The sequence below is a fragment of the Pagrus major genome, chromosome 11 (genome assembly GCF_040436345.1).
Source record: "Pagrus major chromosome 11, Pma_NU_1.0".
In the NCBI taxonomy this organism is placed as follows: Eukaryota; Metazoa; Chordata; class Actinopteri; order Spariformes; family Sparidae; genus Pagrus; species Pagrus major.
This window is the reverse complement of record NC_133225.1, coordinates 7,733,236-7,759,142: the sequence shown is the minus strand read 5'-3', so window position 1 is coordinate 7,759,142 and position 25,907 is coordinate 7,733,236. Positions and strand designations below refer to the sequence as shown.

Genomic DNA, 25,907 nt, shown 5'->3' with positions numbered 1-25,907 from the left:
AAAAAAAGATGTCAGGTGGGCCCTCAGCATGGAAACAGTAAAGTGTGTGCTACAGTGAAAGTCCCACTGTTTGTTCAAGCTTCCAGGGAGCAGGATAGGTTTGCTAATGTGAGAGAGGCAGACCACAACGCCTCAGCCTGCTTCTGTTTACTCAGCACAGTACAGTGTGCCTGGCACCTTTATATCAAGTAAAAAACAACAGGGCGAGAACCACGCTCCTGTTTGTTATTACATTTTAAGTAGTCATTACAGCGTTCCTCCAAAACTGTTCTCACTGTTCAGAACGGTCATTTATTATATCCACATTAAAGCTGCACTGTGTGAGAACTTTGGTTAAAAACATTAAAAACATTTAATTATCACCAGAATAAATAGAAGAAATAGCAAAACAGTTCTGACATTATGACGTCTGTGTGTTGTGTTGCAAACATATAAAGTCCACTTAGGTAACCCAGACCCAACACCCCCCTGGTTCTCTAAACTGAACTCCCAGTCCGGAACCACTAGCTGCACGGCTAACTGTGCTAACTAGGTGGCAGCAAATAATTTGAATTCAGGTGGTCAGTTCTTACATTTTGCCCAAGTACAAATGGTCTATAGATGGATAGATATCTACAACCTGTACTGGTCGAAACTAAATTTAAACTATCTGAAAATCCTTAAAAAGTATAAATGACCCTTTTGACATTTAATAGCCAGACTTGATGTATATTCAATACTTGCGTAATTTAGTTTTTACTAGTCAAAAGGAGCAATTCAGGTTTCCACAATGATATTCTTCCTATAGGATAAACAATGTCACTTTTGAATGTTGTTGCTTATTGAATCATGTGTACTAGAAAATAATAAATAGGTGAACGCACAGAAAATAGTGTCAGTTTTATGTTGAGACAGCAGAATATTTTTTAATTTTCAGAATCTTTCATTTAACTGAACAAGAAAGTGACAAATAAACAAACAACTGAGTAGGTGTTTGTTTTTTTCTTATCACTTTGTAAGGTCAAACGACTAATAAGATGTATACGTAGAGCACAATCTTAAAAGTTTTTATGTCATTTTGACAGTCTTGAACATTTGTGTGGAAAAACTCCCATCTCGGACGTCTACAATCAATTTTTACAAGTCAGAATACCAATCCGGGATATCTGTAGCGACATTTTTACTGGTCCCAATGGATTTATGTACATTCAGTATTAAATTATGGATATCTGGAATTGAAAATCTTCTTGTGGATATCTGAAATGTTCCTTTTGACTGGGAAGAATTGAATTACGGATATCTGCAACAGATTTCCCGTCGAGCTATTAAATGTTCAAACAGCTTTCACAGATTGAATGAAGCCAAACTGACTGGAAAACAGTGAATCATCCGACCATGTCAGCTGATTAGACAAGATAAGATCAGCAGCTGCATTCCTTGAAGGGCAAATGACCAAATTGGTATACAGACTGTAGGATATTGAGGGTATTCACCAAAATCAGCACATAGATTTTGATTTTCATGACTGGTTGTACTTTATTTGCTTCCTCTTCTCTCCTAAACATGGTTATCAGGGTTGACCGGGTCTTGAATGACAGGCAGACAATCAAATCCTCCACAGATCCAGGAAGCTGAGAACATTCCTCTGTCGGACAAAGATGAGAGAAGCTTGACGAGACAATAGAAACCTAGTAGAGAGAGATGTTTAAGGTTAATCATCCATTCTGCCCTGACAATCAGCCAGTGCTGTGGTTAATTGTTCAACCACTGTAACTGTGTGGTGTTTGGATCCTGACAAAGTCGTTTTTATGAGATATTACGTCGACACGGGGCCACTTGAGGCAAAGTCTGTTGCCAAGTTTGCTTTTTAAGTCTCTCCCTCATGATAACAGAGCGTTTCAAACCCACACCAGGGCTGATCACATTAAACTGGGCGCTGGGCCGACACTAAACGATCTTTTGCTCCCATAAAATGTCATAAGTGTTTTTCCATATAAACAGACCAACACCCATGCTGGAACAATATGAAGACGTCTTCATGAGAGGAACAGCACAGAAGACTTAAACCACTCCTCCGTCTCGGCATTTTTGATATAATAAAAGAAAAATAGGATAAAAAATACTATGTTGCTCTGTGTTGTGCTGTTCCTTTCTTCTTTTTCCAAATCAAAAGTCTGGTTGTGTATTAAAACATAAAGCTCTCAGAAGACTTTGGAGTTAACATATAATGTGAAGATGAGTTAATCATACACTAGAGGCTTCAGATCTCTTTCGCTCTTTTGGATTGATCCCAGTCACTTAAGTCGCTGCAAAACACTGATTTACAGAAATTGCTTTTGCTGCAGTAGCACAGACTGCAGGTACTTTACTGAACACATGGTGGCAGCAGAGGTACGACAGTGGAGGGGCATCAGGGCTCAGAATGAAGAAGTAGTATTTTATAAGTATGCATAAACATATCTATACTTGTATAGAAGATCTGCTGCTGACAGATCTCAGGGTTCCCACACCTACTTAAATATCGACTTTAATGACTTTCCTGGCTCAGTTCTCTCAAATTCAAGGACCGAACACTGCATAGTCTGAGACACAGATCAAGGTTAAAGGATCATTATCACCAAAAAATGAAAATCCAGTCATTATCTTCTGTAGAGGGTGAGTAGATAATGACTGAATTTTCCTTTTTGCGTGAACTGTTCCTTTAATTACTGCTACAATTTGTAAAAAGGACAGCACGGCAGTAAGTGCTGTTGTCCCACAAGAAGGTCCTGGGTTGGGCAGGGCCTTTCTGTGTGGAGATTGCATCTTCTCCACAGCTTCCGGCTTCCTCCCTGATTTTTATTCTTGTTCCTTCATCTTGTATTATAAAAAAGATATATGTTTTAAAAATGTTATACTAAGTTTAATTTCATATTAAGCTGTCAGAAAGTGATCCCCTTAAAAAAATTAATATTACAGATGCTCCTTTATTTATTTATTTTTATTTTCAAGAACTTCAAATACATACAAACAATCCGAACAAGTTCAAAATTAAATTAAAAGCAAATTTGAAATATCTACATAATCCAATTGGGGTTTTTTCAATTTCTGTATTTTTTTTTTATTTAAATTTTCAATGGAAGTCAAGTATGATTTCTGATGTGTAACTTTAAACAGACGCTCCTTTATTATGGGCTGCTGAGACAAAGCGGCCCCTCATCTCACAGACAATGCCTCCCTCTTCTTCCTGCGCTCTACCGCCCCCCGCAGGCGCACGTCGGCGCTGCTACAACCAGCTACAACAGGCAGTAGGAGTGGATGAGCCCGAGCCTGAGCCCGAGCCGAGCAGTCAGTCTGCCCTCACAAGGAGCACTCTTGTCGGAGGTGAACCGCCCCTCCGCCTGCCAAAAAAAAAAAAAAAAAAAAACCCTCCGCTTCCGACTGGAAACAGGAGCCGGCCCGGTGTCCGGAGCGGGGATGGATCGATCCGTCGGCTTGTAGCGGAGTCCCTCCATGCGTCAGCCCCGGGAATGGATCAGGAATCCGGTGTGGCGTCTGCGGGGAGTTTCATCCCCCTGAATGAGCACGAGCAGAGGTATTACTCAGGTCTGCACAGCCTGTGCCAAGCTGACACTTCAGGAAAACTGTCGTCCGGCAAAGTGGCGGAGCTGTTCAAGGCGTCTCAGCTACCTCCTGAATCCCTGCATAAAGTGAGTACAGCCGGGCACATCTGCGCCTGCCTGCCCGCCTGCCTGCTCATCACATGTTACCAAGTGTGAAGGAGCTGAGAGCTGCAGGCTGCTGATCACCAGACCTCAGTGATCTGCAGGACACACACACACACACACCATCATCATCAGGCTGTGGTCATCCTCACTATGTGATCATTATATTGTGTGTTGTACATGCATGTGTGTGATGAGAGGTTTTACACACCCCCTCTGCTGTGCTCTGTCTCACAGCAGGGTATTACCCCCCTTTACTCACTGCATTAGCTGTAAAATGTGGCTGTGTGTCTCCTCCCTGCATCTGTAGCCCAGCGTGCTGTGGGTGCTGGATGGTTTCTTCAGTGAGGGGCTCAGGCTTCAGGCTTCGGCTCTCAGAGATTTGATTTTCCACACATGTGGGCAGATGTTTTTCCACATTACAGGCTAAATCATTCTCTGCTCGGTTCAAGTCGTTTGTGTTGACTGTGTTTTTTTTGTACTGTGAGGAGGTCAGATTTTTATGTTTAAAGGGGCAGTATGTAGTAATTCAGACACTCACAAAGGTAATATTTACAATGTTAATAAGGTGGAAAACTCAGAAATGTTTATTTTTCCGTAAGCTGTTCTCAGAGGAAAATAAGGTCCCCAGAACACTGTTTGAAGCTAGAAAAGGTGGCAGGGTCCGCCACATACAAACAAAGTACAACAGCATGAAACTGTGTTGTCCTTTAAGGTCAGTTTGTTTATTTAGTTTGTTTAGACATAAAATAATCAGTCAATGGAGATCTTTCTCTTCTGATTAAAATGTCTTTTTAAATGTCCTTTAAGGGTTTGTATCAAGGTTGATGTTGTGTCACACTTCTTCACCTGCCTGTAAGACTGAGGTCTGCAAAATCTCCTCTATTTAAAGCACCGTGATGTGGCGTGGCATACAAATTACATCACAGCTAACGATTATTTTCATTCTAAGCTAAAGGAGCACGATGTGGTTTTGAGGAGAGAAAAATCTTAATTCTTATTGATTTTCATGACTCGATAACCTTATTCCCTTTGACGACGGCTTAAATAGATATTTCTGAGTTTTCTTTATTACCTTAATAATATTGTAATTGTTAGCTTTCTGAGTTCACAGTGCACCTTTTAAACAACCTTTAATTAATCTTTGTATCGTTTTGTCTATAAAATGTTGGAAAACAACAGTCTAATATCCTTAGAAACTGAATTTACAGAGATTTAAACTGAGTCCTCTCAGTTTACCTGGAACCTGTTTGTAAAAAAGGATCTAAACAATACTTTGATCGGTTATCAAAAGCCTAGTGACTGAATAATTGATTAATTTAGCTCTACAGATAACAATTCTGCAAACCATGCTGCTGTATTTTAAGTTTTGTAGTACTTAACATTATGATACATTAATATTAATAATACGATCTTATTGCAGACTTTTGAAACTTGCTCGAGTTGTGTGATCAGGAAGAAACAACACGGTCTGTTGAGTTCATCAGTAATATAACAAACCTTTGCTCGGCCTCACTTGGTCTGTTATGACCAGGGGTTTGTTTTGGCTAACGTTAGCAACATTAGCAAGATATTGCTGTATACAGGACATTAAAAGGTGCAGTAAGTGATTCTGGAGAAAGACAGCTGATTTTTTAATCTCATTCCCAGGTCGCCAAATACCGACACTGTGAGTTGGCGGGTCGGCCGGCCACCACTCTATCTTACATATTGCACCTTTAATGAGTCAGGTTTTCTTTTTTTCTTACTTTTCTCTCCACTTCTGCTACTTTTACACAATTTTTTAGCATCTATCATTATTCTGTATTTTCCACTCATGGCCACAGTGAACAACAGTTACACACCCTGGTGTGAGGTAATGCTGTGCAGTCTTTTACAAACATTTCAACTGTGTTACCACACAAAAATAACATGACTATGACAAAAATTAGAACAGACTTGATGTTCACTGTGATGGATTACACTCAGGGAATGTACCCTTTCACAGATTCATATTATTTATATTTAAGGGATGATACAACACGCTCACTTTAGCCGTTGTAGTGCTAAACTGTATTTAATTGGCTCCACGGCTCCGTCACTCTGCTGACCCACCGCAGGGATATAAACATATTTTTCCAGCTCAGATGAGCACAGCATGTTGCCGCCTCCATTCACGCCACTCACAGTCCCTTGTGGTCAGCTCCCGGCGATCGCAACCTATTGTGTGTCTGTGTGGGTGTCAGGAAGTTTGGCATTGAGCTCTGCTTCCTTCCTGTCCGGCCTGGATCGCCGCCACCACCAACGCAGGGGTGATTGACACAACAGTCCTGTGAGCTGTGTACGGCCTTGCTGCAGGATGCCTGCAGGATCACTCTTGGACTCAGTGGGTCATTGTGTCAAACAGTATCATGGGATCGTAAATGGTGTATTTCCTCCGTGATCCCCGATAACATAGAAGCTGTGCTGTGATTTGACGTGGTTTCGCTGTAAATGCGCTCTGTGCTATTTGTAAAAACAAGGGGGGGTTTTCCACCAGGCGCTGTGTGTAAAGGTGGGTTTTGTCGAGTCACGATTCGCCAGATTGGCCAAAGTCACAGAGGAAGGATCTTTGTGTCTGGCGTGTGTTGACAGCAGATAAGTAGTAAAAGCACGAGCCCTCTTCCTGCTGAGCTGTCAGTGCTGTTGTCTGTCAGAGAAAGGCTCAGCTTCCCACACATTAGTCTGCAATGAAATCAATTATTATGCTGATTTTATGGACTTGGAGTGCAGCAAATCTTTCCCATAACAATTATCACGGGCGCACGATGAATAGAGATTTTCATTTGGAGTGCACGAGTGTTTGATTGGATCCTTCCCCTGTGTGAGCACCGCACATTTAATTAAAACTCAGACCTTGCATGGATTATCCATTAGTGTCTCTGCCTGAGTCAGTTCTCAGGTTGAAGGTGAGGTCTCTGGTGACAGTGACATGTCGAGTTACATGTGTTGACAGACATTGCTGTGGAACCGGTCTGGTTAAGGTGTGGCCTTGTTCAAGGTAATCTTTCCGGATCTCAGCTCGCTGCTGCTCTCACATCCGGGACCGGTGCTGCCACACTGAGCTACATCAACAACGTGCTTGTGACGAGGCTCTAGCAAATGCAGTACGAGGCTGCTTGTTGACCACGTAGGCCCTGAAATATCTGAACAACTATCAGATGTTTTGTTGTGAACCTTTGTACACACATTCTTGGTCCCCAGAGGATGAATCTTCTTCTTTTTGGTGAAATATCTCTGCAGCTATTGGATGGATTGCTATGAAATTAGCTACATATGTGCATGATCCACAGAGGATGAATCCTTAAGACTTTCCTGGTACCCTGACTCTACTTCCAGTGCCTCCAGCAAGTTGACATTGTCGCCTTTTGGATTGGATGGACTGCTATACACATTTTTACAGACATTCTTGGTCCCCAGAGGAGATACGTGTGTGCTCTTTGCTTGTTTGTTATTTTGAATTCTTTAGTAACAGAAAAGTTTTAGTAATCTGCTACGGAGGAAAAATCTGTCAGACATGAGTGTCAGATATCAAGTATACTAACAGGCTGAAATTCAATCTGGACTTTCTCAGTCACGCTGTCAACAGGACATGTGATTTATTTAATATCCAGAAAGTAATACCAGTGATGACATTATCTGTGCTGAGATGTTTTTGGCATTCGTACATCCTCCTTAAATAACTTTCCCCCCCTCGGGCCGTAGATCAGACCTGCCTATCTGGTTCCTCAAGGCCCTCACTGGGGCTCCTGAAATGATCACGTCATTAATCTTTCTTTGCTGACCTCAGGCACACTCACGAGCACTGCAGACCTGACCTCCACTGTCTGCTCAGCCTCTCGCCGGCCTCCACTTGTTCTGGATCCGCCTGTGAACGCTGTTGAGTGAACACAATGCAGGTCACGCAGAAATAATGGTCTCATAAGGCGATGTGAGCCACATGCACTCCACCCGCCCTTCAACCTCATTAGACAATGGGTTTTACATTAGCAGTCAGTCATATTTCAAAAACACATACCAGCCAGTGTTCCCTTTGTTGTTGGACTTTTGGATCTTGTATGTTTATTTAAAAAAAAAAAAAGATAATCTTTTGTTGCCACAAGAAGAGCTTTTCTCTACAGTCACCTGTCGGTCACACCTTCCATGTTGAAACTAAAATAGTCCCTCAAACTGAGCTAACTAGCTAACGGCAACTACAGTAAGCAGCAGTTCTTATATATATTTAAGTACATTTGATATCACATAATTTAAGACTTTTGCTTAAGGGACTGGCTGATTTTAACTTTTACCAAAGTAATATTTCTGCATGATATCTTCTTTTACTTTTACTCGAGTGTGACGTTTGGGTACTTTTTACAACGCTGGGTTTTGCGTGGATGAGAGGCAACATATACATACAGTTTAAATATCTTCAATAATAAAGTTGATTATTATGTTTACATGCATAGTCTGAAACAAGTGTGCGTTATACCAGATAGCATTAAGACCACATTATTTCCAGTCACAGAGGAGCTCGTGTTCACACCAACACACTTCTGAACTCAGTTATAAACAGTCTCGCTTTTCAAGAACCTCTTTTTTTTCCCCCCAAATATAATTTCTTTCAGTTATATTTTGGAGAATTTTTTTCCTTGATTGTCGCACATAATCCTAATCTCCTTTGCTCCCCCAAAGCAGTCATTGTACCTCTAATCAAAAGAGTGCTGGATAAACAGATCCCACTGTGCTGCTGATCCCTTACATACTGTTTCTTCAAGTAGAGCCTGTAATTTTGTACTACACATTAACTTGATCACGGTGTAAAATAATCACATGGTTAAGATTACTCTGGTGCTGACTAGATTAGGGTTTCTGAATAGAGCAAAAGCAATAATTGAAAGATGAGATGTATCAGTGCAATGTGTTGTTAAAATCTGTCCACAAATTGATTCTGAACTCGTCTTTTTTCAGGTGACCGAGGTGTGTGGAGCGAAGCGTCTCGGCTACTTCGGTACGCCTCAGTTCTACGTGGCCCTGAAGCTGCTCGCGGCCGCCCAGTCTGGCCTGCCCATCCACCTGGAGAGCGTTACAGCCAGTAAGTCTGCTGCTCGGAGAGGAGGCGTCTTATGAGAGCAAAAGGGGATCAGGAGATTATCGTAACATGGCAGGATTTGGTCTAATCTGGATGAAAGGGGAGTCGCGTGGAAAGGGCTAAGTGGGTTTGCCCTTATTACAAGAGCACACAATCAGTCACACCCCGGCCGCAGAGAAAATCTGTTTTCTACACAGCACATTGTAGCATGATGGATTATTAGAAGAAGTATGTTCAGAGTTTTTATATTCACGGCCGTGTGATTCAGTAGCAGCTCAGAGTAAGACGTGTAAAGACGCTCATCCTGATTAATTCCCTCCGTCTGATTCTAGCTTTATCATAGAGGAAGAAAAAAGTCTTCTTTCGACACATGAAATACTTTAGTTCATGACTTATTTCCAAGGAAAATAACAAAAGTGTAGTACTAGAGGAAAAACTAATTTATGTCTCCCTTTAGATCTACCTCTGCCCAGATTTACTGGGCTGAAGAATGAACCAGAGATGCGATACTCAACCGTCCCTGCAGGTGTAGACGGGGCTCAGAGTGGAGCTGCACCTGCTTCAGTCCCCTGGACTCCTGCAGACAGGAGCGCCTTCAGACACCTGGAGGCCAACGCAGAGAAGAAGGTAAGCTCAGGAAGACATTTCCAAAGCCGACAAGTTACTGTCTGACATGTCTGATTTAAATAAATGATTTTGAGTTTAGAAGAGAGTTTATAATCAGGCGTTTATCACTGTTAAGATGTTCGAAGAAGTCGACAAAGAGTGAAGCACTGAGCACAAACATTCCAGTCAGCTGTATTCATCAGAGCAGAAAGGTTATGTTGATGAGAGATTAGAGAATGGCAGGACTCCTTGAAGGCACCAGACCGGCCACAAATCTGCAGACACTCATGCAGAAAGACATCTCAGAACACAAAACTATTTAAAGAATTTAAGATGCACAGAAAATGAACTCGTAGAGCCTCAGTATGAACAGGAGGAATGATAACAGCAGATAAAACCTTTTCCTGAATTCAACTGGGCACCTTGTTATTGCTTTAAAGGTGCAATATGTCAGAATTTTAGTTGAAAACATAAAAGAAATATCAAAAATGATCCACAGAATGTGAAGAAATAACAGTTTTGACGTGATGATGTTTATGTATTATGCTGAAGAGATATTTACTGAAGTTAGCATGCTAACCAGCTAGCCCCGGCCCTTCCCGGGCCAAAGCTCCTGTGCTAGTGGTGCAAACACTAACACACCCCCGGTGCTACCAGCTCGGTTGGTTAGCTGCATGGCTAACTAGCTAACGGCAGTTACAGTTAGCAGCTACTCTGGTGATAAGCTGCCTCCTGTTTGATTTGCATATGACTTTGACAGGTGAGCAGTTCTTTCATATTGCACCTTTAAGAAAGACTGTCATCATTGTAGCACAGTGGTAGCTTTGAGGTTAAAGGCAGCAGGCCATTTTTTGGGGATGAGGGGAGACGCCATCCCTCCTGTTAGCAAAATGACCATATGTGTCCCCCTTGTTAACCTGCAATCCCTCTCCATCCCCCCCGAGATCACTAATAGACGATAAATTATTGAGAAATATTACATTATTACATTTTAGAGCATCTGCCTGCATTGAAAATCAAGTACACGACACGACTCAGCCAATCACGTCATTGTATTTGTCGTGTATTGCATTAGGCATTGTAATTTGAGTCAGACAGATACTCAGAGGAGAGAACAGTTTGAGAAAATGGACAGCGACAACAGAGCTTTTAATCAAGGATGGACTAATCCGTGTTCATTTTTCCCACGGGCACTTTAAGGTCATTATGACTCATATCTGACACCATGCCGATTATTAAGAGCTGCGATGTGGAGCGCCACTACTAGACAGCACAGAGCATGCTCTGAGCAAACAAACCTACTCAAATCTGAGGGCACAGGAAATGAAATATTTTATATGTTACTGCATCATAATGCAAGTTAGAAACGATGATGTTCTGGATGTTCGCTCGACGACTTTGTCTCTAACTGCACCTCTTTAAGTTTAACTGACAGAACAAATCAAATCAAAATAGTGCCTGTTTCTTTAAGGTCCCCCCTCCCCAAAAGCCAGATCTGCTCTAATTGGTCAGCTCTCACAGGCCTGAGCAGGCACCACACACATCAGCTCTGCCGGTGCTTTAGCAACCACGGCTGTGCTGCGGGCGTTGACTGCACAGTTGTGACATCACGACCCTACAGAAGTCGTTTAAAGACACAGTTCATGAATATGAGCTGTGTGCATTTAGGATGGATTGATGGATCAGTGGGTTGAGTGTTTTAATACTTTCATTGTATCTGTTTATCTCCTTCACCTGCTTTGTAATAAAAGAAGACACGGAAATCCATCCTTTTTTACAATATGCGACCTTTAAGGTGCCCACCATGAATCCCACTGTCCCTGGTTTGAGTTCAGCCAGCGATCAAAATGAAATTCAGGAAGTGCGACCAAAAGTATCCTTCCATAATAATGAAATGAAAGAGTTGTACGAGGTCGGTACCACAAAACAGCAGTGCACTGTGTCATGAAAGAAACATTACAACGACTTATGATGAGGTTACATTTGCCTCCAACCTCACCAGACCTCAGTGTTACAGAGGAACGGGATGTTCGTAAAATGAATGTGCCTGTGATTATCTGGATGACCCAGCCACACTCTCATGCTAGTGGGCAACTTTCCAGCAACGTGTAAAAAGCTGTTCAAGGAGTAACTAGAAGTGTAGTCACAGAGGAAACTTATTGATCTGTGTGTGTGTGAAATCACAAATACTGTGTCCCTGAAGGAGCCCTGGTCTCCGCCACGATCGCCGAGCAGTTCACCGCCTCGCTCCCCGCTGACCTACCGCAGTTACACGTACAGCAAGCAGAGGAACGGGGCCGACTCGCAGATTGGTAAGCGAGTTTCTAGTCTTACGACAACAATACACTCTGAAACACTGGAATACTGCAGTGGACTGCAAGAAGCACATATATTGCGCTAGTCATGCATTATGAATTAGTATTGAAATGAGTACGATGAGGTTTTTACTGCATCTCTGACACCTGTTCAGTCCTCCAAGGTGGGAAGCTCTGATTTTCTCCCCTCGTGTTAAGTCTTCTGGTCCTCCTGACCTGTGAATCTCTCACTCTGTCAGGTCACATTGTACATTACACATTACATGGTGTAATCGGTAGGAACTCATCACATGTTTGTCCCAGGTTTCTCCTCCGCTGAAGCTCTGTTTTATTTTTTTTCTCCTGTCCTTCAGCCTATGAAAGCAAACATTCCTCACGCCCGATGGTTCAGCTGGAGCAGCACTCCTCGCCCAGCAACTACGGGACTAAACCCGCTGTGGAGCATCCTGCTATGGCTCGGGTGAATACAGATCCCTCATATCTTAACGATCATGTAAATAGTTCTGTATTATGATCCCTGTGTATCTCTTTCCCAGGCTTCCTCGTCAGAGAGGCTAGAGCAGCAGGGCGTAGTTGACTATTCTGACGATGACCCCTGGAGGATCACAGAGGAACAGCTGGAGTATTACACCAATCAGTTCAAGACCCTGCAGCCTGACCTGGGGGCTCTGATTCTAGGTATGATTGTCCCTCCCTCCCTCCCTCCTGCTGCAGCTATACATAAAAATACAAATTCAAACTATTTCACCACTTCATGACTCTTCTCCTAGGAGCCATTGCAAAGAACTTCTTCACAAAGTCCAAGCTGCCCATACCAGAGCTTTCCCACATTTGGTAAGTGCTGACTCACTGTGTCCTTGTTCTGCTCTGGGGTCAGTTGGATGTTTATCAGCCAAGTACAGAGGCCTCGTTTTAAAGGTGCAGACCTTTTTTTTTTTTTGTCTTCTCATCCCTGAACAAGAAAAGGCCTCGCTGCAGCTGATTTCAGGGCTGATTTATCATCTGTTAACAACAAAGGAGGCTGACTGAGTGGAAGACAGTGTCATTAGGAACATATAACATGGTGATCTGTATAAAAATATAAATGTTTTGATGAGATGTTACTCACAATTTGGAATAAATTGACACTTTGCTCTCCTTGCCAAGAGTTTTATGAGGAGATCAATACCACTCACATGAAGCTACAGCCTGGAGAGTTAGCTTAGCATGAAGGATGAAAATGGATGGAAACAGCGAGCTGTTCAGATGTGATACATACATTTTAATATACATTTTAAGAGTATACATTTTTACACTTTAATTTCTGTATTTTGTTACCTTGGTACAGAGCCAGGCTAGCTGTTACCCAGTGTTTACAGTCTCTGTGCTAAGCTAATCGGCTTCTGGTGGTTAGCTTAGTTAACAAGGCTCAACTGTCCCTTTTAATATTAGTGAGTTAATCAGTGTGCTATATATAGTTTGTTTACTCTTCTCAAAAACTAAGGTGTAAAAGCAACACTGGGGGCTATATGAGCTTCAAGCTGGTGATGCTAGGTGAAGCTAGCTGTTTCCCTCTGTCTTCAGGCAAAGCTGAGCTAACTGAGAATGGAATATGTATATTTTCCGACATGTTGAACTATTCCTTTAATGTTGATAACGCTATAATTAATTATATACCTTTTCACAATGTTTCTATGCTATATGATAATGTGGTATCATGTTGGTAAAATAATGGTAAAACTTTATTTTGTAGGTCTGTAATTTCAGAATAATTTGCCAGTTATTTCCTGTAAGGTTTCTGGAAAAGATCGATGTAATGTGGCATTATTATGAGGGAATTATTTTGAAATTATGGATATTATGGATCTGCAAAAATAAAGTTTATCATTACAGATAATCTGAATGTAATAATCTGGATTTGTAGTTTGAGACATAAGTCTTTTTATATTTTTTTGTTTCTTCATCTTACTCTTTCAGGGAGTTGAGTGACGTGGACAGAGACGGTGCTCTCACCTTCTCTGAGTTCTGCACAGCCTTTCACTTGATAGTGGCGCGCAAGAACGGCTACCCTCTCCCAGAGAGCCTTCCTCCGACCCTGCGACCGGGGTACATGCAGCAGGAAGAGGACATACCGGATACACCTGAGGTGAGGGGAAACGGCCATGAATCTGTGATCAGAGACATTCATCAGACTGCCCGTCAATTTAATCGTGCTTTTTTATTTTTTTTGCAGAGTGCAGGGCCTCTTATCGTCTTTGAGGATGCTGAACTGAGGCCTGGTCAGATGGTAAATCAATTCCTCATGAACTCTAAAACCAGTTGTAAAACAAAGTGAGTGTGGAGTCCCTCTTTGGAGCCTGTAGGGGGCACTGACGAGCTAATCATGACGCTGCTCCGAGTTGCTCCAACAGTCTCCCCATCATCACGTTGAGCTTAGAGCATAACCTTGTACTTTCCTAAAATGCACCAAACATTTGACATTATTTCAGTCTTTCCAGGCAGCGTTGTTGTTGAAATAAAGCAGATAATTCTGTGTTTTTGTTGTTTTTTTCTTTTGTAGGACCGGAGCATCATAGAGAGGCTCCAGCCGAGTCTGGCCACAACAAAGCAAGATTTGAAAGAGGAAGCATGTAAACAAGGTCAAATCAGATATTTATTTTATTTATTTAAGCAATTAAAAATACAGAAAAACAGTATATTCTAAAATTAGATGCAAGGAAAATGTATTTCCTCTGAGCATTTCCTTTGAAACTACACATCAGAACATTTTCTGCTAAACTGAAGTATCGTATTGTCTTTCTTCAAGTCTTCATGTATCTGATCCTGCTGCTGTGTCTGCAGACGTAGGTGTGATGAGGGTGAAGACATCTCAAGAGAAACCGACTCTGCAGCTTGGTGCTTTTCCTGAGAGGCCAGGTGAGGCTCAAAACTCCTCCTTTTTTTAACGTGGGAAAATGACAATGAATCTACGCACCGCAGATACCACGACACCCTCAGCACTTTCACTGTGTCGGGAGTCTTTCCTCTTTTGTCACATTTGCTGAAAATATGCGGTCGAGCTGAGATTTTAGCATTAAAGGAGGTCTAAGATTGAAATCTGCTGCATTCTGTGAGCACACTGCAGCGTTGAGGTGCGTCAGGATATGTTTTGATTCAGAAGATCGACCACAATGAGACTGAAATGATGTGTAGCGCTGATTGAGCTACTTTACACACATGCAATTACAGCTTGGTGGTTCCACAGGGAAGTAGTTGCTTCTCATTTACAACAACTCAAACTACTCTGATGCACATCTAACATATCCTTCCTCACAGAGCCACCTCATGACCTGGACACACAGATGAGGACTAAAACTAGACCCAGGTGAAAAAAAATACTATTATAACACATATTTTAACTCTCACGTTGCTCATTAATCTGATTCTACTTTTTGTTTTTCCACCTGTGTGACCTCCCCTCCAGGTCCTACTCCAGCACTTCTATCGAAGATGCGATGAAGAAAGCGGAGGAGCCCCCCACGCCTCCGCCTCGACCCCAGAAGACCCACTCCAGAGCCTCCTCGCTGGACCTCAACAAGCTCTTCCAGCAGGGCGCTCCAGGTACGAGTCACACAGCCACAAACTCTCCCTGTCTTCATTCTCACAATGCGCCCGGAGCTACGGTGAACTTCACAAGCCAGTTATTGTGTTTTGTTTATGACGGTTCTTCTTTCATGGAAGGACAAAAAGGGGAAATGGAGATCTGTGGGTTTTATTGTTCAGTGTGAAGGTTGAGAGTGTCTGCTTATGAAAATATGGCCGGTTTATTTCTTTGCTTCTTTCAGGAGTCACATCTCTCTCATTAAACCAAAGTAATATAGCCACGCTGGTTTATAGCTCAGTGATGTTTTGTCTGGGTTTCAGGAGTGAAAAGTGGGTGGTTGCCACCTCCTCCAGCCCTCCCGCCGAGACCAACAGCCTCACAGGTGAGCCGGTGAACGAAGCCTTTGTTGTTTCTCTGAACTCAAACTGTACAATAAATTAATGAAGAAAGAAATCTTTACTTGATCAGCGCCGATCGCCTTTCTTCACAGGTTCCTCATTTCATCAACGTCTCAGAGAAAACTCCCCAGACTAAAGTGCTGCAGCCGAACTTTGCTGACTTCAGTCGCTTTAGAGAAGAGGTGAGCATAAAATCTGATTTTCTGCTTCGATTTGTCTTGGTTTGGAGTTTCCTAAAATGTAGCGAGCAGCCGTAGGAATTCTGTCTGAAAAAGGGGGAAGAAAACACAAGAACTCAAAATCCCATCTTCAGACTGTCAGCGTTTTCCACTCCCCCATTTTCTGTCCTCCATCTCAGACATAAATGTGTCACTGAGGTCATGTTCGTCAAATATACGGACCTCTATTTCAAGGCACAAATGAACTTGAAGGGTTTTGACGGCGGCGTACATCAAACTGAGAGCGAGAGGATATATTTATGGCCGAAGTGACACGTGGCTCAACCTCATTCTCGTCGTCCTTCATTTGTCTTTCCTGACACTTTTTATCATTTCATTTTGGCTTATACTCTTATCCTGTTACACATGTTTCTCATTCATCGTCCTCACATGGAAACTACTGATAGAAAGTTGGTAGGAGGGATGTTTTAAAGTGTTCATCTTATATATTCTGATCCAGCATTAAGCGGTTCACTCCCAGTGTCTACGATCCAGGATCATATTATTGTCTCAAGAAGTTCTTCATAGTGTTTCACCAGCTTGACTCGGTCACACAGCCACAGTCCGTCCTCTGATAACAAGCTATGTCGGTCAAAGCGATCCTTGAAAGTTAATAGTTTTATTTCTTTAGCGCCAAATATCAACAGAAGTTATCTCGTGAGACTCTTCGTACAGAGCAGGTCTAGAACATACTCTTTGTATCCTTCTAAATGTATTTAAAGTTATCAAAGTAATGTGAAAAGTACTTTTTCAAACCCTCAATTTCTGTAATAAGCTGTATGCAAACAGAAATGATTAACAAAATGTGCAGATGCTCAACTTTTGTATTAACTGGACTCACGTTTAAGAGTTTCCTGATGATTCAGTGTGAAAGATTATCGGATGTAGTTCTGACGTCAAAGGGGCACTGCAGCTCCTCATTTTATTTGAACAGACTGGCTCAATCCTTCCTCTCTTATCTCGGATCTCTTGTGATCTCTAATCACTCATGGTTTGTACGTGTCGAACCCAGCGGACTCTCACTACTCGCTCGTTTCCTGTGCAGTATCACCATTACTTTGTCTTCCCACAGGATGTTTTACTTACTCTTAATTAAATCCAAAAAGACCGGACGGTCCCAGAGGTGGCCAATACCCTGCATGTTTATTTTTCACTTATACGTGAAACTGAAACTCACACCAGCCCGAATCCCTCAGAGAGACATGAGTGAACTACAGACATAGTTAAAAATAGCTTCCTTAAACATAAAACATGTCAATCTTAAGTTAAGGGTGAATATTTGATACCAGCTTTTACAGAGAACCCCTGGGAGCAGCTCAGTTAGCAGTTATGCAGAAACAGCCTCACATCTGCAGGCACATACTGTTTATTCTTTGTTTCAAATAATTATCTCAGAGTACTTCACTGATCTTCATGTCACTTAACCTCAGTTAACCTAACTTTACTTCACTTGATTTGACTTTACTTAACTCAAACTGGCAATAGACAAGTTTTTTTTTTTTTGCCTTAATGTATCAGAAGAAGAACCTGGCTATCACTATCATATTTAGTTTGATCGCTCTGGAAATGTTGATCCAGTCAGGGGGTTGTCTGTTTCCACTTTAAAGGAGACATATTCTGCTCATTTTCAGGCTCATAATTACATTTTTTATTACAACTAGAACAGGTTTACATGCTTTAATGCTCCAAAAACACATCAGTTTTCTCATACTGTCCAGTGCTGCGGCACCGTATTCGCCCTCTGTCTGAAACGCTCTGTTTTAGCTCCTGTCTCTTTAAGGCCCGCCTCCCGAATACCTAGTTTGCACTGATTCGTCAGCTCACACACGCCTGAGCCAGCACCGCTAACAACAACAGAGCAGCTGTGCTAAATCAATTCTTATGTGCCAGACTAGCTGCTAGGCATAAATTATGCAAATATGTGACATGGTGATGTAGTGTGATGTCACAGAGTCACAGAATTAAAGGCGGGACTACTGATGAGGCGTTTCAGGAGCAGGGTTTTCTGTGGGAGAGAGGAGCTTCTGTCGGTGCGGACTTTGACCTTTTTTTGACTTTCAAGATCTTTTACATGCACAAGAAGATTTATATATAATTTATAAAACACTAAGGGAAAGGAAATAAAGCAAAAAAGCATCATAGGTCTCCTTTAAAACCAACACTTATGCCATATCACGATGAAGATGACATATAGTCTGATATCAGGATAATGATATAATGTTGCCCAGTCCTGACCACAGCAGGGCCTGTAAGAAGAAACCACAATTGCAATCTTATTTACATCAGTTAAATGAGGCCAGTTGTAAAGATCCTGTCGTCTGAAGGTCGGTGTGACAGTGACAGTAACTCTTCAGCTTTCTTTACATTGCTGGAGTGAAACAGCCGTGACCTGCGGCTGATGTTGCCCACACATGCTGCTGATGGAGCTCCTGTGGTTTATTGCCGCTGCAGCAACTACTGCTGTAACCTTTTTTAAATGTTTCCATGCTGCGGTTGTGTTTCACATCAAATGGTGCAGTGAATCTTTGGGTCATTTATTTGTGTCTGCTCGCATGTGAGTTGCGTTGCTCAGCAAAATGGATTTTTAGGTTTCCTGGGTACAATTTACAGCGGTAGCATTAGCCTGTTGAAACGATCAGGAAAGCCCAGGAATTTTCTACTGCCACCACAATGGAGACGGCAGCCCGTAGAAATTAGTAGATCAGATTTACTAAATGCAACATTAACAGATGGGGAAACGGTGTAGCGCAGATAAAGCACAGCAGTAAGAAAATGCCTTCAACTTTCACAAGAGCTAAACTTAAAGAATTGACCTTCTGGTGTTGGACCTGTCTTCACACTCTTGCACTGTTAACCTCTCTGCTGAATGAAAGCAGGTGGTGCTACTTTATGCATTATGTCTAGAAGAGAATAATGGCTGAAATGCAGCAAGAAGATGCAATAAAAGCAAGTTAATCCATCATGACTGCCCCTGAGCAGGCAGGAAGCTGCGCCGGGAGAGCACTAGATCGTGGTCCCTGCAGGGAGGGTACTGATTTATCCTCGGTCAGGGCAGGGCAGGCACATTTCATCCTGCCTCTTTAGCAGATCCTTCACATTATTTAACCTCATCATGACATCTGTACTCTTATGCTTGGCCGTCTGTAGGAAGAGATCTGTTATTGTATAGCTTATGTGACCGATGTCGTACCCATTTTTTAGTGTAATTTAATTTTACTCGTGCTTTTGTCCTTGTTCCAGGAGGAGAGCAGTGTGAAACCTGACGAACAGGGTCCACGCTCCAGATTCGGTCGAAGTACTGAAGACTTGACAAATGCTTCAAAACAGGTCTGCACTGCCAACGTAGAAATGCAAGACCCATGCTGGTTTTATTGTATGAGTGTGTATATCTCTCATTAGGTGAGGAGGAACATTTCTAATTGATTTTTATGTCTGAAACTTTCCTTCAGGACGTGATTGGAGTATCTCACAGTCAGGCCCCACAGAAGCCGGTCCGCAGGAAATACCACCCAGACAGCCAGAACCTGGAGGCTGTACCTCCGCCCACCGTGCCATTTCCTACCCCCGCCAAACCTGCTCAAAAGTCAGTCAAACATGTGCTTCTTTAATTGAGATTTTAAGGTGCAATATGTAAGAATTTTGTTTAAAGCATTCAAAAATGAACTACATTGTCAACAGAATGTGAAGTAACGGGCCTGACGTCTATGTATCGTGTTGCAGAGACATCTATATAAGTTGCATATATATTAGCCAGCCACATTTGTTTGGAGTATGAAATTTGACAGTTGGCCAGTTCTTACATATATTATCATTCAGAAGGTGGTAGACAGCAAAGCAGACCTAAAAAGAGAGTTAATATTTGACTTGAACAGAAAGATGATTTCAAATTAATGCAAATATTGTGCGGCGTCTGTCTGATATATGAATAAGCCACTGTTTGCTGACATGCTAGCCAGGCACGATCTGATATCACCGTGTTGGTGTTGTTCCACAAACATTATAGTGTTGCTCTAGGAGCATCATTGCAACTGACCAATCACTTTTTTTGTAATGTCATATCACAGAAAAAGACCAAAAATAACAGACATGGGAGAAGTTATCCTTTGGGACACTTGGATGTACCTTAACCTAATCCATAAAGTCATTTTTGTTACCTAAATCTTACCAAACATTGACCGAAAACTGAAAAGAAACCAAAATTAATAAGTGAACTTAGTGTAAAAATAAGTGAACAGTATAATGATGTGTCCCAATCAGAATATGAAGCCTGCTCTCCTGGGTGAACGTTCTGTACTCAACCCACTCAACCACAACAACTTTCTCGATATGCAGACTCTGGAGCAACATAAATTATGATGTTCTCGGAACAACACCAACGCGGAAATATCAGGCAGACCCGTTAGCCATATCAACTTTATGGGGAGATATTATGCAAGTGTTGTGTTCCATGAAAAACGCGCAGGTTTAAGACGTTTTTGGACGTAAATACTGGAAGGTGATTATTAACCACTGAAAGCTATCCAGTTGGGGGGATTTAACAGACATTAAGACGCACCCTAACCAGCCATAATGAGTCCAGCATGTGTGTTCCTGTCTCCACTTTGAGCAGACAGCTCACTGAGATGGTCTGTCAGTGCTGGGGGAGGTGACCATCAATAACAGTAGTGACTGCCAGCTTTGGCTGGATGATTGATGAAAACCACTGTGCTTTCATCTGATCACTTCATATTTTCACTTTATCTGAAGGCTTTTTAATATCCAAACAGTGTTTAGACCCAAATAACACTGAAAGTAATGGAGATAGACAGTATGTAAGAATTGGCCACCTGTCAAATTCATACTCCGAACAAATAGAGGGCAGCATCACCAGAGGACCTGCTAACTGCTGCTAAGTGTAGCTGCCATTAGCTTGTTAGCTCAGTTGGCTGTGCAGCTAGCAGTCCTGTCAGTCAGTGCCCACCACCGGAGGCCTGAGCTGTACTGTCAGACTATCGTATCTTGAGGTACCAATGGGTACTTGGTGGTACGCTAGCTGATTAGCATGCTAACTTGAGTAGACATCTTTGACATAATGTCAAAACGGTTATTTCTTCACATTCTGTTGATCATTTTGACTAATTTTAATTCACATATTCCCTTAAGTTGTGCTCTGAATAAGGTTGGTTATGTTATATAATTTTATGTATCTAGAAAATGAATTTAAAGCTATCGATAAAATTCTCTCTCAGGTTGCTGTCCAAACAGAAGAGGGAGATCCAGATGGCGATCCGTAAAAACAAGGAAACCAACGCGGTGTTGACACGTCTCAACAGCGAGCTCCAACAGCAGCTCAAGGTCTGTCCGTCTTCCGTTTCAGAAAACACGACTTGCAGATGTAGCAGTCTGTGTACAGTATTCTGCTGGATGAGGGCGTGTTTGTCTATGTGAGCGGGTGTGGACTCCATTAGTGGCTGGCCGCAGTGACTTTTTGACATTCCCTGCCCTCCTCCTCCTCCTGTGGGACACTGAAATGGGGAAATACACAGCTCAATGAAAGGACGGGGACTTTGTGAGCTACATTGTCACCACAAGCATGAGTGTGTGGTAGTGTTCATGACAACACTGTGTAGAGCGTTCCTGATTGTGTGTCAAAAGTTTAATCGCAGCATTCTCACATGAGTTTGACAACAAATGCTCCTGCTGCTGGTCCAAGTTGGTGAAAAGCTCCGAGCCTCGACTGTCTGCTCGGCTCCCCATCAGTCATAGCTGAGCTAATGGCACAGACTTGGCTGTTTGCTTTGGGGATCTGCCTGTGGCACACGTATTCACATTTGGAACACATGCTGCATGCCTGTCATTCTCCTCGTAAACGATCCAGTAGCGAAACCTTCACGCTCACATGCAGCTACTTTTATAGCTTCCAATGCATCAGAGAGTTGAGGATAAAAAAAGAAAAAAAAGATCACTCAGAGTTCAAGTCGGCAGAATGATTGTAAAGCTACGTTTTCAACTTTGATTATTACATTCTTGCTCATTTAGTGCTTGGTAATTCAAGGTGTTTGCTCTAATTCCACTAGTTCCTCAAAGCATCTGTGGAATTTTGCAGAGAAAGGCATATGTGTCTTTATATAGGCCGAGGCCTTGTTCAAATACCAGATAGCCACTGGCATTCACAACTGTCTTCTTCAAAATAGAGCCTGGGCTGGTCAGCCGTCCAACTGCAACAGGGTGTGTGAGGGAGGACAGGAGGCTGCAGGGAAAGGGGTAGCTCTTCCTTGACTTTTTCGCTAAAGTTCAAGACATTGAATTTACCTTATGAACTTTTTTGTAGTGCAGTGGTAAATTGAAGGGGGGCACAAGATCATTAAATATATAAATGACAGATATAATAGTAATGTTTCTGAATTAAAATGTCTTTAAACAGCTACACCTCTGTTATATACTTGAGTTGAGAAATCCGTAATTGTCAGTTTCATTTGGTCACTATATCGTCCTGGAGAGAGTCAGGCAGTGAGGAAGGAAGTGGCGAGCGAGACTAAAGTAGCATAAATAGATTTTAAAACATTACCATCTGTGGTGACATTTTCTGACTCAGGCAACATTTCTTGCCTGAGTCACAGAGATAGATTTTCATTGGCAATAGTGGTTGTTTAACAATGAAGACAACTCCCATGATCCCACGCTACTTCCATTCTTTGTTTTGTTTTGGATTGAGAGAGCCTCAGTGGCAGAAATTACATACTGTGGGTTAAAAGATTAAAGACCCCAACACCCACCTAGGCCCATAAACTCTATCAAATGAAACAATCACAAATAAAAAACACAATAAGACAAAATGTAGTCACAACTAGCTAAATCCTCACCACAACTGATCTTAACCTTCAAATCTCAGTTGGATAAACCTTTTTAAATAAAGTCTAAATTAAATGAAATTTAAAGAAAATACAGACTTGAGGGGTCCCAAGAAGACATTGCTTAGTTTTAAGTGGTTACAACTCAAAAAGTTTGCAAATCACTAAGAAGAGAATAATCTTGTAATCTTGTATGCTGTTCATTCTGTCCAACTCTTTCATATTTTGGGGTGTAATGAAGATTTGGGGGCCACTTTAGGGCACTGGTCTTGTTATAGACCATAGTAGTTGCCATGGCAAACAAAACAAATAATGGCACAAAGCTTGTGAGCTAGTTAAGGCAGTCAACGTGAGTCTGCCTCAAACTGGCAAACTCTTCTCACCGTGTCAGTATTCCCCAAGAGATGAAGTCAGTACGGTCGCTCCGTCACTCCCCACAAGAAAGCTAAGCACATCAGGGAGTGGGGAGTGACCATACTAACTTCATCTCTTGGGGAATACTGACACAGTGAGAAGAAGTTGCCGGTTTGAGGCAGACACATGTTGAAGTTAGTATGGTCACTCCCCACTCCCTGCTGTGCTTAGCTTTCTTGTGGGGGGTGACGGAGTGCCTAAGAAAAATAATTTACATTCTGGCTCCATTATTGGTAAAACCCAGAGATTTGGGGAATCTTTGTGTGCTGTTCATTCCGTCCAACACCTTCATATTTTGGGGTGTACGAACATTAGGGCCCACTTTGAGGGATTATCTTGCTTTATAGACCATAGTTACCATAGCAAACACAAATAACAACATAGTACTGTATGGTGGGTGGCTTTCATGTGGGGAGTGACAAGGTCAGAGCGTAAATGCCAAATATCAACAAAACTTAGAGAATAGGCACATTAGGGGGATTAATCTGGTTCTAGACCATTGTTACCATGGCAAATAATTTAATTACTGTCTTGTTCAAAGTGTACTGATCTTTTTTTGTATGTTTTTGTTTTTTGACTGCAGGTGGTTCACCAGGAGAGGGTCACCTTGGAGTCCCAAGTGGAGCTTCTGCGGCCTCTGGCCTCAACGTGACTGAAGTCTGGTTAGACTTGCCTGCGTCACGTAAATACATCCCCATCAAACATGAATGTTTGAGCCAGGATGCAGAAAGTTGTTTTCCTTTTGTTATGAATACATAATAAATGTAAAAGGGTCGAGGATGGGGACAATCAGGGATGTGACTCTTGGATTTTCTTTGAACAACTCCGGCCCCACATCCAAATGTTACTGTTCTACTTTTAAAGATGTTTTGCAGGATTAAACCATTCATTTTTTTAACCACTGTATGATATGCATATGTTAAATATCCTGTTATTCACTGTGACATTCTAACTTATTTTTCCCTTTTGATTTTCCATCAATCTTACCTTGATTACAAGACATAACAGTTTGAACACATCTTGCCATGACTCAGTTATGTTCAGTTTCATGTGTATCCACATGTGGTCTAAAGCAGGTGATGGTGCTACAGATTAGTTTCTGAATCTGATTACTTCTTGCACTTCAGGTTTAAAAAAAAAAAAGTTGCACTTAACGCTTGAGAAAGCCACATTAGTTATGAGTTGGATTTAGCAAGATCTTCAGCCTGTATTCAAGATTTGATTGTCTTTTGTCTCAATGTAGCACAGGGACATGAGGCAATCGGGACACTGAGGAATGTGACACTGGATTTGTATGAAATATGGACATTTTACTTGAAAAATTTGCTCCATCCTTAATGTAAGCACTGTCTGACTGTTTCCCCCCTGATGTTTATTATATGCACCGCATCCATTGAAACCATTACAAGCAGTCAGGAAAAGAAAAGAGCACAATATTCTTCTAATGTTTTGCAAGATAGATTTCAAAACAGCTAAATTTCTCTTGACATGGAGATGTGGTTTTGATTTTATCTATGCAAAGATGAAGCTTGCTTTAGACCATTTCCCCCCCACACACACATCCTGATTGTACATGAGGGCAAAAGAAGTGTTTGAAATACATGATGGCATGCTTGATACTGCATGCTGGCTAAAATGATGTGAGCACTGGACTGTAAATTCACCTGAAATAATGCACAACTGAGCTCTGGGCTGAAGACAATAATCAACCTAATCAATAAAGTTGTCTATTTTTATTGATTGTAATTATTTGATCGTAACTATTCACACAAGACTTGTCCACTTTTTTTCTGGTATACTCAGAAAGCATGTTCTTCTCACTTCTAGCACTCGAAAGAAGGTGACATTGACATTCGGATACATGCAGATGTATCAGACGTCGTTATCGTATCGTTGGTATGAGGGGCAAAAGAGATCAAACAGACTGCAGTCAGAACCCTCCGGCTCTCACATAGCAGCTGTGCTTTCTCCGACACAGACATAACAACCAAGGGTCAAGCAGATCACCGCTGATGGCTGTATTCCCAGACCCTCCGCCACTGCCGTCCAAAAATATCCACCGACACGCTTTGCTCCCATTTAGACACCTCACACCTATTTCTTATTCATGTTGTATTCAAAATACACACTCACGTCACATCTTTCAACAAGCTGCTTGGATCACGATAAAGAACTTTGATATTCATCCAGACATTTTTACAACCTGCTAACATGTTATATCAATCCTTCTGATTTCGTTGATCCCCTGACTCTACCTTTAGGGCGACCAGCAGGTCAAACTTTTCACTTAACCTGTGAAATATTGCAACATCTACTGTATGTATTGGCACAAAAGTTGGTACAGACATGCATGGTCCCGTGAGGATGGATCCTAACGACGTTGGCGACCACTTGACTTTTCCTGTAGTGCAACCACGAGGTCGACATTTGTGGTTTTGATTGAAATTCCTTGGAAACTATTGGATAGATCGCCATGGAATGTGACGCAGACATTCACGTTCCCCTCAGGATGAATTGTAATAACTTTATTAATCCTCTGACTCTTCATCACATCACTCTTCACATTCTTCAGCACCAACATTAGAATAAAAGTGTCCATGCAAAAGTATCTGTAATGATATTCCCATCAGCCTCAGCTGCATTTTTAATGCTAATTAGTAAATGTCAACATGCTAGCATGCTATGTGCAAGTTGATAAACGTTACGCCTTACCAACATCAGCATGTTTGCATTGTCAAAGTGAGAATTTTAGCAGGCAAATATTAGCATTTCGCTCAAACCACCTCTTTGCC

General features: G+C 41.9%; 1 protein-coding gene across 2 annotated transcripts; it reads left to right on the top strand.

The window, feature by feature from the left end:
- Positions 1 to 3,294: 3,294 nt before the first annotated feature.
- On the top strand, positions 3,295 to 24,851 carry reps2 (RALBP1 associated Eps domain containing 2). 2 transcript variants are annotated; one of them, XM_073476741.1, is made up of 19 exons: positions 3,295 to 3,668; positions 8,652 to 8,775; positions 9,230 to 9,399; positions 11,582 to 11,690; positions 12,047 to 12,153; positions 12,230 to 12,371; positions 12,464 to 12,527; positions 13,650 to 13,818; positions 13,906 to 13,959; positions 14,233 to 14,311; positions 14,520 to 14,588; positions 14,988 to 15,036; positions 15,136 to 15,272; positions 15,576 to 15,637; positions 15,746 to 15,835; positions 19,112 to 19,198; positions 19,321 to 19,454; positions 21,100 to 21,205; positions 23,699 to 24,851. In XM_073476741.1, exons 1-19 carry the CDS (start codon positions 3,489 to 3,491, stop codon positions 23,765 to 23,767), a joined length of 2,001 nt encoding a protein of 666 aa, XP_073332842.1. In that variant the 5' UTR covers positions 3,295 to 3,488; the 3' UTR covers positions 23,768 to 24,851. The 2 variants fall into 2 exon arrangements, with proteins under 2 accessions (XP_073332842.1, XP_073332841.1); XM_073476740.1 differs by having other exon boundaries at positions 14,514 to 14,588.
- The last annotated feature ends 1,056 nt before the right edge of the window (positions 24,852 to 25,907 follow it).

Bases quoted from the DNA above. Each gene is read 5' to 3' on its own strand.
- reps2 (XM_073476740.1), top strand. From the start codon at position 3,489: ATGGATCAGGAATCCGGTGTGGCGTCTGCGGGGAGTTTCATCCCCCTG. The intron at 3,669-8,651 runs GTGAGTACAGCC...GTCTTTTTTCAG, and splicing joins CTCCTGAATCCCTGCATAAA to GTGACCGAGGTGTGTGGAGC. The intron at 19,455-21,099 runs GTCAGTCAAACA...ATTCTCTCTCAG, and splicing joins CCCGCCAAACCTGCTCAAAA to GTTGCTGTCCAAACAGAAGA.